This window comes from Diabrotica virgifera, chromosome 6, assembly GCF_917563875.1.
Source record: "Diabrotica virgifera virgifera chromosome 6, PGI_DIABVI_V3a".
NCBI classification, from domain to species: domain Eukaryota; kingdom Metazoa; phylum Arthropoda; class Insecta; order Coleoptera; family Chrysomelidae; genus Diabrotica; species Diabrotica virgifera.
This window is the reverse complement of record NC_065448.1, coordinates 50,288,815-50,306,168: the sequence shown is the minus strand read 5'-3', so window position 1 is coordinate 50,306,168 and position 17,354 is coordinate 50,288,815. Positions and strand designations below refer to the sequence as shown.

Here is a 17,354-nt window from a genome sequence, read left to right as displayed (position 1 = left end):
AATTCTTGATACCTATTTTGGTGGATAACGGTTTAAACAATTTCGTAAATCAGTTAAATAAGGTAAGTGGAAAATAAGGTAAGGAGCAGTATCTCTGAGGGGACTCAGATGTGGAGACTTCTGCTCTTTGAATTGCGTTATGTACTTGTGAGGAATCGTGAACTCCTCCGATCGACATCCAAAAATTACCTACAAAACCTAAAATTTTTTTGCAACATTCAGAGTGTTTGTGGGCATGAAAATTTATGTTCATTGATTTTTAAAGCAAAGGATCGATCAGGAATCTTTTTTTTTTTTTTGAAAAAATACATTTCTTGGGATAGGGGACCGCTGAGTCCACCTAGGGAGCTAAAAATTTGGCCAAGAGGACTTTTAAATAATTATGTACTTTCGAGTGCCCAGTCTCAAATAAGAATCGAGTAGAGTGCAGATTTTAGCATATTATCCCGCCATAGCCTTTAGAGAGAATCTTACCTGAATGGGAAATATCTTGACAGCAACTTCCTCTCCCTTAAACTGTGCTTTCCAGACTGCACCAAAACGTCCTCTAGCTTTGATCTCGATCAGCTTGATTGGTCTGTTATCCAAAATTGGTGTAGAAGGTGGTAAAGGATGGGGCTCAGACGTCGGTAACTTTAAACATTGTAAAACGTTAGCAAAAATGGTCAAATTTAATAATATGCATGCATTAAAAGTTTGGTGTGCTATCATTATTTAGTTCTTAAATATGCGCGTGCGCGTGGTGTTTGAACTATATTAGGTACATGCAAATTAACTCAAAGGAATAAATAATTTTTATTATTCAATATTCAATCAATAAATTTTTAACAATCCCAGTATAGTACGAATCCTGACATGTAAAGTAAAATATCAGTTTGTGCGAGGTAATATTTCACTCTCGTTGCACTTGTAGTGTGTTCGTAGACATGATACCGATAGAAGAAGCATTCGGGCATGAACTGTCTGAAAATCGGTTCATCTGTACGCGTCCATTGCTGGACATAGGCCTCCCTCAGCTCTTTCTATCTGTCTCTGTCTTGCGCGGCTTGCATCCACTTAATGCTAACGCACTTGAGGTCGTAAGTCCATCTAGTTGGTGGGCGTCCTCTGCTCCGTAGTGGTTCTTGTCTTGGCCTCCACTCGACAATACGTTCTGTTCTTCGGTTGTCGCATAATCTAGCGACTTGTCCTGCCCAATTTCATTTTAACGAAGCGATTTTTTTGATATACGGCTGCTGTTTTTGTTATACGGCGTATTTCTTGGTTTGGGATTAGGCCTCTCAGAGAGACACCCAACATCTGGCGCTCCATAGCCCTCTGAGTCACGTCAATATTGTCCATTGCCTTTTTTGTGAGTGTTAATGTTTTCCCTCCATAAGTGAGTACAGGTAACACACACTAATGAAAGAGGCCTTTTCCTTTTGAGGCCTATGGATAGTCCGATTTCAATACATAGTTTAATTTACCAAACGCTGCCAAGACTAATCCTATGCGACGTGATAGCTCACATGTCTGGTTATCTCTTCTTCTTCTTCTTAAGGTGCCTATCCGTTTCGGATGTTGGCGATCAGCAACTTTGCTTGCTGCTATTCTGAATAGTCCGGTTGTCGATGTATTAAACCACTTTCTCAGGTTTTGAAGAAAAGATATTCTTCTTCTCCCTGGTCCCCTCTTTCCAAATACCTTGCCCTGAAGAATGAGTTGCAACAAGCCATATCTCTGTTCATTCCTCATAACATGGCCAAGATATTCCAGTTTGCGCTCTTTCATCATCATCAGTAGCGCTCTTTGATTGTGTTAATAATCTCGCATTCCTTGCTTATTCTACGTAGAACCTCAACATTAGTCACACGATGCACCCACGAAATTCTTAAAATGCGCCTGTAACACCACATCTTGAATGCCTCGAGTTTTCTCAAAGAAGCCTCGGAAAGTGTCCAGGTCTCTACTCCGTACAACAACGTAGAAAATACATAGCATCTGATGATAGAGATTTTGGTAGCAAGAGGTAAATCGTGGCTTCTGAAAAGAGACTTCATCATTATGAACGCTGATCTCGCTTTTCCTATGCGTTGTTTTATTTCACTTGAGTGGTCCCACTGGCTGTTTATGTTGGTACCAAGGTATGTGTAGCTGTCGACCCTGTCAATCAGTTGTTGGTTAACCAAAAGCTGTGTATTTAATATTTCGCGCTTACTGACCACCATGTTTTTTGTTTTTTTCGTATTGAGATCAAGCCCGTATTCTCTGCTTATATCTGATATTACCGACATTATTCTTTGCAAACCATCTAGACTGTCTGCAAAAACTACAGCGTCGTCGGCATATCTAATGTTGTTCAGACGCACTCCATTGACTAATACGCCTTCCTGTAGTTCTCCCAGCGCTTGTTTGAAGATGCATTCAGAGTATATATTAAACAGCACCGGGGACAGGATGCATCCTTGCCTCACTCCTCTATCTATGGAGAGTGCCTCTGTCAATTGGTCATCCACTTTAATATTGGCAGTTTGGTTGTAATACAAATTATATATGATTCTCAAGTCTCTATCACCTACTCCCGCTTCTTTCAAGATGTTTATGAGTTTATCATGTTTTACTCTATCAAACGCCTTTTTGTAGTCGATAAAACAAATATACACGTCACAGTTAACATCCCTGCATCTTTGCATAAGCACTTGGACAGCGAATAGAGCCTCTTGGCATCGCGGAATCCAAACTGCGTCCATGATACCTGTTCTTCGCATTTTTTATATATTCTGCCGTGTATCACTTTCAGAAACGTTTTGAGTAAGTGGATCATAAGGCTAATTGTTCTGTAGTCTTCACATGTTTTGGCATTTACTTTTTTGGGTAAAGTTAGGAAGGTCGACTTTAACCAGCGTTGGGGTATTTTTCCAGTTACGTATATTTTTTGAATACAGTTGTTATCCATTCTATTCCTTGTTCATCCATAAGTTTTAGGAATTCTACATAAAACTGATCAGGCCCTACACCTTTACCATCTTTAGTTGTTTTAATAGCTGACGTGACTTCTTCAATGGTAATCGGGGGTCCTGTTTGGCATTCAGTGTCTTCAATGGTATTCAGCCATTCATCTGCAAAAGTTACTTCCACATATTTCTTCCACGTGTCTAGTTTTTCTTCCACACTTAACAGTGGTTTGCCTTGATTATCTGCCAAACACCCAACTCTTCTAGGTTTGTATAAGCCTGCAGCTTCTCTAACTTTTTTGTGCATATGGTTATCTCTGCCCAACCGAATTACATGTCCTAAGTACTTGTACGATGCAGTCTGCTCAATATCTCTTGCATCAACAGCAATGTTACGATTCAGCACCAGAATAGTCATTTTTGCGTCTTGTCCGTGTTAATCTTTAGTCCGACCTCTAAGGAAGCGTGATATGTTTCCAACATTATTATTGCATCATCCATATGATCGGCTATTAGGAAGATGTCATCTGCGTATTTCACATGCCTGAACTTTTCTCCATTTATGTTGAGACCATACTGTTTAGATCTGCCTTCTCTTACAAGTATGTTCTAAAAACGTCATTAATAGCTTTGGAGAGACGGTGTCTCTTTGTCATACTCCTCGCTTTATGAAGTTCCTTTAATAAATTGAAATGCTAGTGTATTTCTTTTCAGGAGCCAACTTTTTACTCCATCTACTTCTCCTTTTTGGTGGTTTTTTTAGTGCTAAGCACAACGCGATCGCAATTAGGGTATCTTCGTCCATCACTGAACTGTGCAAGACAAATGACAACTGACAACTAAACTGATCGTCTAACAACCCAAACTGAACTGACAACTGTACTGAAACTGACATTGAACGGAGAACTGACCTGACCGTCCAAAAGTACCATTAGTCGCAGACGCGACTCAACTCGTCGCGTACTAGTCTAGCTCCAGATTCTTTACGTTGTTTTTAACCCTCTTCTTGGCAATGTAACAAATTTGTAGCATTTTCATTTTAGCTCCTAGGTGAGTTCTAGGTAACTTGAGGTATATTTTGTTAGTCATATGTTGTACTAATAATATGAAACTATCCCTAAATGGCAATAGTTGGCTTATATTTTTATTATTACCGATTTCTGATTATTTCTAATTGATGCCATCTGTCATTTGTTGGATATATTTGATAAATTTTTAAGAAGGTCCTCGACTGCTTTTAGTAACTTTTTTAATTTTTTGTAAGAAATAGTGTGTTTTTTTTATTTTGGTGATTGTTTTTTATTGTGCAATTATCCTATAAATAGAAAGTGTACATTTTAGTTGTTTTTAGTTTATTGAATTATAAAAAATCGTCGCATATTTAGAAATGTAACAAATTTGTAATAAATTCAAATTTGGTACTTAGCAATAAATTAAAGGTAAAATTTCTATTTCCTATTTCATGAATTTTTAAATTAATCTAGAAGCACCAGAGCGGTCATTTTGACTGCTTTCTATTTTTGAATCTCTGTATCACTTATTCCTAGTTGTTTTGGAAAGTTGATAATTTAGGACTTTCCTAGATCTACTTGAGGATTATAATTCCTCCTTTACAGGTACTTAGTGTAATTACTTTTTGAGATGTGTTAATATATACCTAGAAGCACCAGGGCGGTCTTTTTGACTGCTTTCTATTTTTGACCCTCTGTATTACTACTTATTCATAGTTATTCTAGAAACTTACAAATTTAGGACTTTGCTACATCTATTTAAGGATTACAAGGTCTCTTTTGCAGGTAGGTACTTATTGTAATTACTTTTTGAATATGTTGATTACCTAGAAAAAATGCGGTCCTTATTACGGAGGAGAAGTACCAGATCTGAGCTATGATCAACAGATAAATTTGCACTTGCGTCGGCAATATGGAACCTATTTATATAGGGTGTCCCGAAAAGATTGGTCATAAATTATACCACAGATTCTGGGGTCAAAAATAGGTTGATTGAACTTCACTTACCTATATACAATAGTGCACACAAAAAAAGTTACAGCTCTTTTAAGTTAAAAAATGAAAATCGATTTTTTTTCATATATCCCAAACTCTTAGAGATTTTTGATTGAAAATGGACATGTGGCATTCTTATGGCAGTAACATCTTAAAAAAAAATTAAAGTGAAATTTGTGCACCCCATAAAAATTTTATGGGAGTTTTGTTCCCTTAAACCCCCCCAAACTTTTGTGTACCTTCCAATTAAACTATTATTGTGGCACCATTAGTTAAACACATTGTTTTTAAAACTTTTTTGTCTCTTAGTACTTTTTCGAGAAGACACTTTTAATCGAGATATTTTGATAATTTTTCGAATCCACCACATATTTTTACATATATGGTTAAGTTCGATTATACAGTGCGTCCATAAAGTAACGCATAAATTCATTATTTCGTAAACCGGCGACTTTAAAGAAAAATCCCAAAACAGATCGATTTTAATTTTTAATTTCTGATTTGTTGGCATATGTATATATCATAGTAGTGACGTCATCCATCTGGGCGTGATGACGTAATCGATGATTTTTTAAATGAGAATAGGGGTCATGTGATAGCTCATTTGAAAGGGTATTCGATTCTCTATTCACTAATGTAAACATTAACATAATTATTTATACAGGGTGTTAAAAGAAATATTTTTTTAATTGAAATAATTGAGACAAAAAGAAGAATGTATATAATTTATTTAATTCAAAATGCGTTTTCTTACGGTCAGTAAACAGAAAAAAAATTATTTGACAAAAGATTTTCGCTTGAACGAAATGTTCAAACTGGCAACAGGCAGGTGGGTGGCAGCTTTAACATTGAATTTAAACGAAAAACAATATTTATTTGTCAAATAAACATTTTTTCCTGTTTTCTGACAACATAAAAACGTATTTTGAATTAGATAAATTACGTACATTCTTCTTTTTGTTTGAATTATTTTAATTAAAAAAATGTTTTTTGAACACCTTGTATAAATAATGTTGTTAATGTTTATATTAGGGAATGACCCCTATTCTCATTAAAAAAAAATCAACTATTACGTCATCATGCCCAGATGGATGACGTCACTTGTATGATATATATGCCAAAAAATCGGAAATTAAAAATAAAAATCGACCTGTTTCGGAATTTTTCTTTAAAGTCGCCGGTTTACGAAATAATGAATTTATGCGTTACTTTATGGACGCACTGTAGAGACCTGTTAATAATCTGAAAAAATTTTTATAACTTACATTAATAGGTATATTTTGAGAAAGAAGCCACATCTCGATAAAGACGACTTATCAAAAAAAGATTAAGAGGCAAAAAAGTTTTAAAAACACTGTGTTTAACTAATGGTACCACAATATTAGTTTAATTGGAACGTACACAAACATTTGGAGGGTTTAAAGGAACCAAATACCCATACAATTTTTATGTAAATATGTTAAAAAGGAAGCCGCATCTCGATAAAAACTGGCTTATCAAAAAAATACTAAGAGACAAAAAGTTTTAAAAATATTGTTTTTAACTAATGGTACCACAATAATAGTTAAATTGGAACGTACACAAAAGTTTGGGGGGGTTTATGGGAACAAAACCCCCATACTTTTTTATGGGGAGGGCAAATTTCACTATAATTTTTTTTTAAGATGCTCCAGCCATAAGATTAATACATGTCCAATTTCAATACAAAATCTCTAATAGTTTTCGATATATTGAAAAAAATCGATTTTCATTTTGTAACTTCAAAGGGCTGTAACTCTTTTTATGAGCACATTTGTTAAAGGCGGGTTGACACAATCCAAGTGTACTTGGTCCAAGTCCACTTGGATGCAGCGCGCGCAATACTTGGATGCTACTTTGATCGCATGAGGGGGTTGACACGTTCCAAGTGTTTTTCATCTTCATCCAAGTCCACCCTCCTAGTCTACTTGGACGCTGCGCGCGCAACGCTTGGAAGCTTCTTTGACCGTGTCACCACCCTCGTCAAGTATATTTCCATCAACAGGGTCTATCCAAGTCTAGTAGGACGGTGGCCAACTTTCTTCCAAGTAGCATCAAAGTATAGTTACAATGGCGTGGCATCGGAAAATATAAAACGGGATATAAGTACAAATAGAAGAATATATTATAGTTAAATACAGCACCTAGAGACTTGCAGTTTTTTGCTTTATGTTCAGGATGACGTCAGAAAGAAAGTCTACTAATCAAAAATGGATGGAAATGCATATTTGCACTTTAAAGTGCATAAAATGCATCCAAAGTGCATCAACATGTCAAAATCAGTATACTAAGGAGCAAATTTTGTTATTCGGGGGTTTTTTGGGCCACTGAACACGGGTACGCCTCAAAACCGACCCACGGATCATCTGGTGCCCAAGGTCACTGCAAGGGCGTCGTCTTCTGAAATTTTGAGGATTTTTGGCACTAAATTGATGTGAACGGATTACTCATGGGTTTTTAAGGTCGCTAGAAACGAATATGCGATCAGAATTGATCTCCGAAATAAATTAAGGAAAAACGCTGTCAGATATAAATTGAGTTTATATTTATAAAGAATTAAAAAATTGTATAGTACAACATAGTTATTTTAATAAACAGTCTAAGTAAAATAAAGTCCAAAAAAAATGTTACCAATTTGAACGTTTTCTTTGAACAGCAACTCAAAAAACATCCGAGTACTCGGTGTGTACCAATTTAGTGTCGGAATGCCTCAAAATTCTAAAACATGATGTGCAAAGCAGCCACTCTGGCCACTAGGAAAGTGAGGTTCGGTTCTGATTTGATATTCGTGTTCAGCAAACCCAAAAACCTATGAGCAATTTGTTTGCATCAATTTAGCACCGAAATTTCTCGAAATTCTATAAGATGATATACCTTAGCCACCAGGTGCTCTGGTGTCTGTTCTAATGATGTATTCGTATTCAAAATGTGTTTTCGATCGAAAACTCTCGAAAATCCAGACGATAACGTGCCTTAGGCTTATAGGTACTCAGATGTCTCTTTTGATGGCGTACTTGTGTTCATCCACCCCAAGAACCCGTTAGTAACCCGTTTGCATCAACTTAGTACCGAAAACCCTCGAAACTCCAGAAGATTACCTGCCCTAGGTTCCAGGTGCCCTGGTGTCTATTCTGGTGGTGCATTCGTGTTCAACAACCCCAAGAACCCATGAGTAATCCGTTTGCATCAATTTAATGCCGAAACCCTCCGAAACTCCAGAAGATGAGCTGCCTTAGGCACCAGGTGCTCCGTGGGTCAGATCTGATGACGTATTCGCGTTCAGCCATTCCAAAAATCCTCCAGTAATCCATTTTCATCAATTTAATGCCGAGATCCCTCGAAACTCCAGAAGATGACGTCCCTTGCAGTGGCCGTGGTCACCAGGTGCTCTGCGGGTCTGTTCTAATGGCATATTCGTATTTGGCGACCTCAAAAACCACCGAGTAATCCATTTTATGCCAAAAATCCAGAAGATGACGTGCCTTAGTAGCGATCAAGGACAACAGGTGCTCCGAAATTAAATTCTGATGACATATTCGTGATTAGCGACCCCAAAAACCCAAGTAATACGTTTGTATCAATTTAATACCGAAACCCCTCGAAACTCCAGAAGATGACGACCCTTGCAGTGGCTTTGGGCACCAGGTAATCCGGTGGTCTGTCCTGATGGTATATTCGTGTTTAACGACTTAAAAACCCCCGAGTAATCCATTTTTATCAGTTTAATGCCGAAATATCTCGAACTCCAGAAGAGGACCGCCTTGCAGTGACCTTTGGGCTCTAGGTGCACAGAGAGTCGGGTTTGATGGCATATTCATGTTTAGCGAATTCAAGAACCCGTAAGTAATCCGTTTGCTTCAATTTGATACCGAAAGCCCTCGAAACTCCAGAAGATGACGTCCCTTACACTGACCTTGGGCACCAGGTGATCCTCAGGTCTGTCCTGATGGCATCTTCGTATTTAACCACCTCAAAAAACCCCCGACTAATCCAGTTACATCAATTTAGTGCCGAAATCCATTAAAGCTCCAGACGATGACGTGCCTTTGTCGTGACCCTGGGCACCAGGTACTCCGGTGGTCAATTTTGATGGCGTAATCGTATTCAGTGACCCCAAAAACCTCGAAATTATAATAAATTGTGTTCCTTAGTATACTGATTTTGACTTTATTTTTATATTTATGCAATTTTGGATGGATTTTATGCACTTTACAGTGCAATTATGCATTTCCACCCATTTTTGAATAGTAGACTTTTTTCTGACCTGCATCATCCTGAACATAATTTAAAAAACTGCAAGTCTCTAGGTGCTGTATTTAAAAATCTATTTATTCGGGTGTTTTTAGTGCTAAATGGCCTGGTCTATTTATACTTTGGGTATTGTTATGTACGTACAAATATCCGTTACTTGACGTTACATTACATGAGTTACGCTACATGATAATTGAATGGTTTATGCACATGTTCATACAATTTTTTTTCTCTCATATTTGTATCAACTTTTTAAATTTTTGGATTGACCATTTGCAATAGTTGTTCAAATTATTCGGTAGTTATTTTTAAATAGTTTTTAAATGTATCTTAATCTTCATTTTTACTACTTCACTTAGAAAATTAGACGAAGCTCCAAACGCCTCACGTATCCAATTAAGAATCCAAATTTTCCTTTTTTTCTTTTTAATTTCTTTTTTCTGGATCTCAAGCTCATGTATAACATATCAGCAGTCAGCAACCACTTGAATATCATCCATAATCACTTTCGCCATCTTTGCAATGTTTATTTGTTACTTTTATTTGACATCCAAGTAATTTACACGATCAAAGTAGCTTCCAAGTAGCGCGCGCAGCGTCCAAGTTGACTTGGACTAAGTACACTTGGATGCAACTTGGATCGTGTCAACCCGGCTTAAGGTAAGTTAGGTTCAATCGAACTATTTTTGACCCCAGAATGTGTGGTATAATTTATGACCAATATTTTCGGGACACTCTGTAGAGAATTGTATATTTTGCTACACCTACAACTGGCTAAAATATATCTATCGACGAACAGTTTTTTCCCACAAAGGCAAGATGTCACTTCACCCAGTACATGGCGTATAAACCCGATAAGTTTGGAATCAAATTCTCGCTTACAGCTAATTTCTAGTCCAAATATTTATTGCACGAATTTCCTTACCTACGAAAAGATGAACAACGACCAGACAATCAACTTCTAGAGGAACATGTAATTAGCCGCCTAATGGGCCCATTTATGAATAAGGGAAGAAATGTCACAACACATAAAAAGTATTACGAAAGAAGGCTACCAGCAGTACTGGAACAATAAATCGAGCAAGAAAGGATATTTCTCCGTCAATAAAAAACGAAAAGATGGAATTATACAAATCAAAAATTTTCATACACGAAGACTTGAGCTAACCAGGGAAACCAGGTGTACCAGAGAAAAATGATCAAAAATGTTCTAGCGCTGAATTCTCTATACTCAAACAATATTGAAATAGGCATATACAAAAAGAAGAAACCTAAAACCATTACCTACTACAACCATACAAAATACGGAGTAGACGTTGTAGATCAGATGGCCATACAGTGCTCAACCAAATCAGCTTCAAGAAGATGGCCGTTGCAGGATTTTTTTTATTAATCTTAGATAGGGTAGGAATAAATGCTTGGATTCTGTATAAGGAAGTTACTGGTTGTCAAATATCTGGGCAAACTTTCCTACTTCAGTTAGCAGAAGAATTCCGACAAGGTCATCTGACTAAGGGCAGGACAACATCAACGGAAGCAAATCAGAGATACAACACCTCAATCAAAATAATAAACGTAGGCAGTGACAAAAGCTACAATATCTCGGACATGTGATGCGGAGCGAGAAGTATGGCATCCTATGACTCATAATGCAAGGAGGGGTAGATAGCAGAAGAAGCATCGGAAGAAGACGAATTTCATGGCTGAGTAACCCGAGGGAATAGTTTGGATGGAGCTCAAAACAACTATTCAGAGCTACTGACTCAAAAATTAAAATAGCTATGACGATTGCCAACCTCCGTAGCAGAGATAGCACCTGAAGAAGAAGAAGTGGAAAACTGGGAACTAAAAAACTAAAATAAAACATGTGGAAGTCATATAGGTACCTATGTAAAAAATGTGTGTGTAGGTCTTGTACAACAAAATTAAAAAACTTTGCTACTACATAAATTTTGCTTATAATTAAATAATTTATTTAAATTAACTAAATGTCGTTTGTTAGTAGGTATTAACTTAAGGCTATGGGTACATAATTCGCAAATATTTTACATGTATCCCTACTTTTTCTGTCTTTACACGGCAAATTACGTGTAGTAAAATTCACACTGGTATGGATATGTAAACATTACTAGAATGTCATTCTACTTGAAAATGTCATCATTAATTTAAAGATATGGCTTTTGAATGTTCTTGGATAACTGTTATTTTTATAATTGCAAATTATTAATTCATTTAATAATAAATGTGATAATTTTTTCACTAACTATGTATTCAGTGATTGTAATAATTTATTTGTACAACAAAAACTAATACTCAATCGAGAAAAGAGGAAAAGTGTTAAAGTGATTTTTCAATAATATATTGTTATGGAACGCTTACAATTTTGAACATCTTTAACAACAAAATACTTGGATCACAGAATATATTATCCTCATGTATTCTCTGCTTGGGTCTTCCACAAATAATACACAATAAATAACTTTTTATTAAGTTCACGTCTTAAATCAATTATTTATCAAATACACTATAATATATCAATAATATTTAATCAATAACTTAAAATATTCCCGATGCAATGTCAAATATTTAAAATTGTCACTGATTCTCAGTGTCTGACTGACAATATATGCTGACAATATTATATTCGGCTGAGTGCGTTGTAAGACAAAGATAGATTTGGAAAATATTACTACGGCATTTAGTTCATTTTTTTCGAATCCTGAAAAAACCAATAAATATTTTTGAAAAATTTAAACGCAGAATGAAAGATTAAATTATTACCGAGGGCCGAAAGTCTCTTAGAATATAGTCCTGTCGCCAGGGGGGGTACAACGGCCTCCTTAATTCAGATGGACTTACCCAAGTTTATTTTATGTATTTTGACCCGTAGAACACGAATTTTTTGAGTAACAGTTGATCCGGATGTCGATAAGATTGTTATAGACAAAGAACTTGAGGAATTACATAACAGCGATTTGTCGCAAAACAAAACATATTTTTGTATTTTTTGGGTCATTTTAAACAAAAAATATTCCTACAAGTTTTTTCGTAGAATGCATAGTTTTCGAGATAACCGCGGTTGAACTTTCAAAAAATCGAAAAATGGCAATTTTTGAACCCGAATAACTTTTGATTAAAAAATAAAGTAGCAATTCTGCTTACCGCATTTGAAAGTTTGAGTCAAATTATATCGGTTTTGATTATTTGCATTGCTAAAAATTAATTTTTTTACTGCTGAACAAAGCTATAAACACATAGTGTTTCCCGTGCCTAATACATGCGTTTTAACGCATGCTACGTAGAAATTGCCTCGCTTGCACTTGTAGCTACTCTACCTACTCGTTAGATTTTAAATGAGAAATCATTGAAAACATCACTCACGCACTAGGTGTTTATAGCTTTGTTTACCAATAAAATAATACATTTTTAGCAATGCAAATAATCAAAACCGATATAATTTGACTTAAACTTTCAAATGCGGTAAGCAGAATTGCGACTTTATTTTTTAATCAAAAGTTATTCGGGTTCAAAAATTGCAATTTTTCGATTTTTTGAAAGTTCAACCGCGGTTATCTCGAAAACTATGCATCCTACGAAAAAACTTGTCAGAGCATTTTTTGCCTACAATGACCCAAAAAATACAAAAAGATGTTTTGTTTTGCGAGAAATCACTGTTATGTAATTCCTCAAGTTCTTTGTCTATAACAATCTTATCGACATCCGGATCAACTGTTACCCAAAAAATTCATATTCTACGGGTCAAAATAAATAAAAAAAACTTGGGTAACTCCATCTGAATTAAGGAGGCCGTTGTACCCCCCCTGGCGACAGGACTAATAAATAAAAAGTTTATTTTGAATGAGATATTTGAAATTAAAAATCACACTAAATTTTCGCTTAGTTTTTCACCCCTGTAACTTATTAAAATAAACATTATAGAAGTTCTCAGGGACTTTCGGCCCTCGCTAATAATGTAATTTTTCATTCTGCGTTTAAATTTTTCAAAAATACTTATTAGTTTTCTCAGGATTCGAAAAAAATGAATCCCCATTTGAATAGCATTGCAGCCGAAAATACGTACTGATCCTCTTAATATAGGTTTTTTTTTCAATTAAAAAACGATACGAAAACGGCTGGCGATAGAAAATTCTAATATCCGTCATCTTGACCGCTCCGGTGCTTCTAGGTATGCAAAAATGTTGGTGCTTCTAGTGTTAATAGAAAGAAAACACACTTTTCACATTTTTATTTTGGTTTGCTAAGAAAAGGATTAATCTTCATGAACGCATTTGGAAGTCGCGGAGGCGACGAGGACTTGATTCAATTTTTAATGAGAATCTCAAGTCTTCCACAGTCTTGTTCGCGACGAGTCGCGTCCGCGACTCTCACTCTAATGCGTTTCTGCCTTAACTGTTTATGCTCGTAGCCTACAAAGAACGCTAGAACGTTCACACGCAGGTCGAATAATTTTGGATAAGGGCGCATACAACATATCAATTATTACAATATTATATTCTATTATAACGAAAATGTATATTAAAATAAATGCATAATGATAAATGCTATATAGTTTATTAAAAAACTACTGGAAGACTGTTTATGGTTTTCATTTTTGCTAATGCTATCACACTATTTGAAGGTGTGTACGTTTTATATTTCAAATAAAAAACACTTTGTTATTGTTATGATCTCAAATTATCTATGGTTTATGTTAATGCAGAATGCAACATCGTCAGAATTTAGATAATACACATAAAACGACAAAAAAATAACTAAACATACTCTGGTTGCAAAACATGGTATGGTATGGAACTGATTTTTGTGACGTGAATTTTGTAAGAAAACAGATTTACATTTTTAATCATTGGTAATTTAAGAACGTTTAAATTATCATAGACGTCAGCTGAAATAGAAAGTTAATACTTTCCATGATAACATTCTATGATAACATTCTAACTATGATAACATAACATTCTCATGGAATGTCTAAAGCTCAAAGTATGTACTTTACAAAAACGATATTAACATACAGTTTATTCTTTTTTCAGGGCGTCATGCCGTCATAGTTTGTCGAATTCGCTCTAACGCATTAAGGTGAAACAGTAGCGATCAACAGGTAGCGAAACCGCGTTCCAAGATTGCGGCTGTAATTTTGAATATTTTTTCGAGATATTTGGCACACGCATTCGTAATATAATAAAGAATGGCGGTACAGAGCCCAATTTGAAAAGTATAATAATATGTGGAAATTACTCTGTAATTAAATACAATATTAAAAAAACGAGCCTGTACCGCCATTAAGAAGAACAAAAAAATACACTTTCTTCAAATAAACTTTTTTATCCGATGCCTAGATTTTGTGTCATTTTGGAACTACTAAAATTTTTTATTTCATTAGTAGTTCCAAAATGACACAAAATCTAGTCATCGGATAAAAAAGTTTATTTGAAGAAATTGTATTTTTTTGTTCTTCTTAATGACGGTACAGACTCGTTTTTTTAATATTGTATTTAATTACAGAGTAATTTCCACATATTAATATATTTTTCAAATTGGGCTCTGTACCTCCATTCTTTATTACATTACGAATACGTGTGCCAAATATCTCGAAAAAACATTCAAAATTACAGCCGCAATCTTGGAACGCGTTTTTGCTACCTGTTGATCGCTACTGTTTCCTCTTAAGCTCGAAGTGACAGAAAAAACGTACTTCTATAATTATTATACATAGAACTCCGAAAATTATGTATTCGTTGAAGGGTATTTCCATATTAAAGCGACTTAAACTTTTAAATGTATAGTTGGTTGACACTTACAATACTCTAAATAGATAACCAATCCATGATCCGAATCAAGATAATAGGAAACTTGCACATTTTTTTTACCTATTACATAATAATGTTCAGTTTTGTATAAAAATGAGATTTCCAAAATTTCACGCTTCAAAAACTCATAATAACTTAGAAGTACAAATTTAAAGTCTTCTTTATCTTAAAATAGTTCAAACGACCCGTGACGTCACAGAGTTTAACTATGTGGTTCAGTTTATGGTTATATCTTAGACAAGGAAAAAAGAGAGGACGGGTAACACTCGTTTAATACACATTCAAAAAGTGAAGCCAGTTTTGAGTTTGTTTGGCACCAAAAACATGGCGGTCACATCAAATATAACAATGAGTTACCAGTGGTGGGTGTTCGTTGAGGGTTAAAATGTCATAAAAAATAAAGTAAATCCTCATCTAAAATTCGTAATAAAAACATATGTACGTATTGAAACATATGTACGTAATATGAGCAACTTAATAAAACATTTACTGTACACAAATTTTTCATTTTATATACATTTCATTTTTTCATTTTAAATACTCAATCCATAACAATACCATAAAGATACGTCGCTGATCAAAATCTCTGGTGTCAGTTCGGCTTCACTTTTGGTCATAGGGATTACTCGTCCTCTCTTTTTTCCTTGTCTAAGGGTTATATGTACGTATATTCTTCTTCTTCTTCTTTAGTTTATTGGCCTCCACCTACTTGGGTATTTAGCCAGATCCTCGTCAGGGAATAAAGGAAAAATATTTATATTCTAATGACATTTATCGTATGTCATTGTAATAAAATATACCAGTCTGTTGAGATTGCAGTTTGATACAGTTTTTGAAGGAAATGAAAGAAGGTTTACTATTGAAAATAAAACAGTTTTGTAAAAGTACAAATTTTCTATGAATAGTTCAAACGACCAAAAACATTTGTAACGTCATATAACTGTATTTTCTACTGACGTTTATAATGTCTAATTTAAAATTATATATACAATTGGTGTAGAATGTAAACGTACAACGGTGTGACGTCACGACGCGTTTTGGAGTGGCTGATATAAGTTGAATTTTTAGTCGTCTTTAGGGGCCAAACGAAAGACAAACAAAACTTTTTTATTTTTGATACAGGTTCTAAATTATGTTCTGTTCTAAATTATGTTCGAATTTAAAATTTTATGCAAGTTCCCTATTTGAAACAAAAGTAATCTATCGTGACAGTGGTTTCACAATGTTAACGGATAAAATGACAATTGTAATTCTAGGTTAGCAATTTGTCAACGACGTAAATATAAAAATATTTTGTCATTGGTATATTTGGACATTGTATAGTGAAGCTGAATTCCATATTTATTTATTTTTTCCTTAAAATATTTTAAATATTAATATTCCTGGCAAATATTTATATAAATATTGATATTTATATAAACATAAATATAAATAATATTCTGACAACTGTCAGATTTAACTAAAATGTCATGCAGCGATTCGCGACATTCTTAAATCTTATATGACGTCAAAATTAATGAGCACTGAAAAAAGGGTTTGGGTTAAACTATAGTGAGAAATCTGTATTGGAACCAACATGTTCTGGTAACATTAGATGGAAATAGCACGGATGCACAACAGATAAGTAGAGGAGTGAGACAGGGCTGTGAATTTTCACCAATACTATTGAATATACCGATTGGGAATTTTCTCATGGTTGGTAAGCGCCTTTAATGAGAGCGACAAAGAGACATGTATTTATTATACCTTTAAAACGGGCTAGAAGATATACGCCGGCAAAGCGAGGTAGCGCGAACAACCCACTTCATGTCGTAGGTAGGGCTATCTCAGCACAGCGTTGCCAAAGTAGATTTAAAAAAGAAAATAACTAAGTAGAAAAAATTATAATATTTAACTTATTGTAAAGGAATATAATAAACAAATTATTTAAAAGAAAAAAACTAAGTAAAAAAATATTGTTTTCACCCATTTTAAAAAAAAAGTGAGTGAAAAAGGTTGAATTATATTTCAACGTTTTCACATTTTTTTAAAATGGATGAAAACAATATTTTTTACTTAAGTTTTTTTCTTTTAAATAGTTTGTTTATTATATTCGTTTACAATAAGTTAAATATTATGCATAACTGTTTCTACTTTGTTATTTTCTTTTTTAAATCTACTTTGGCAACGCTGTGCTGAGATAGCCCTACCTACGACATGAAGTGGGTTGTTCGCGCTACCTCGCTTTGCCGGCGTATATCTTCTAGCCCGTTTTAAATGTATAATAAATACATGTCTCTCTGTCGCTCTCATTAAATGCGCATACCAACCATGAGAAAATT

At 34.8% G+C, this 17,354-nt stretch overlaps 1 protein-coding gene across 1 annotated transcript in view; it reads right to left on the bottom strand.

The window, feature by feature from the left end:
- The window catches only part of LOC126886957 (activin receptor type-2A), a 182,129-nt gene that overhangs the window by 103,447 nt on the left and 61,328 nt on the right, over positions 1–17,354 (bottom strand). Inside the window, exon 5 of the mRNA XM_050654145.1 lies at positions 475–633. Within this exon, the coding sequence (XP_050510102.1) occupies positions 475–633 (159 nt within the window). The remainder of the gene's footprint in view (positions 1–474; positions 634–17,354) is intronic.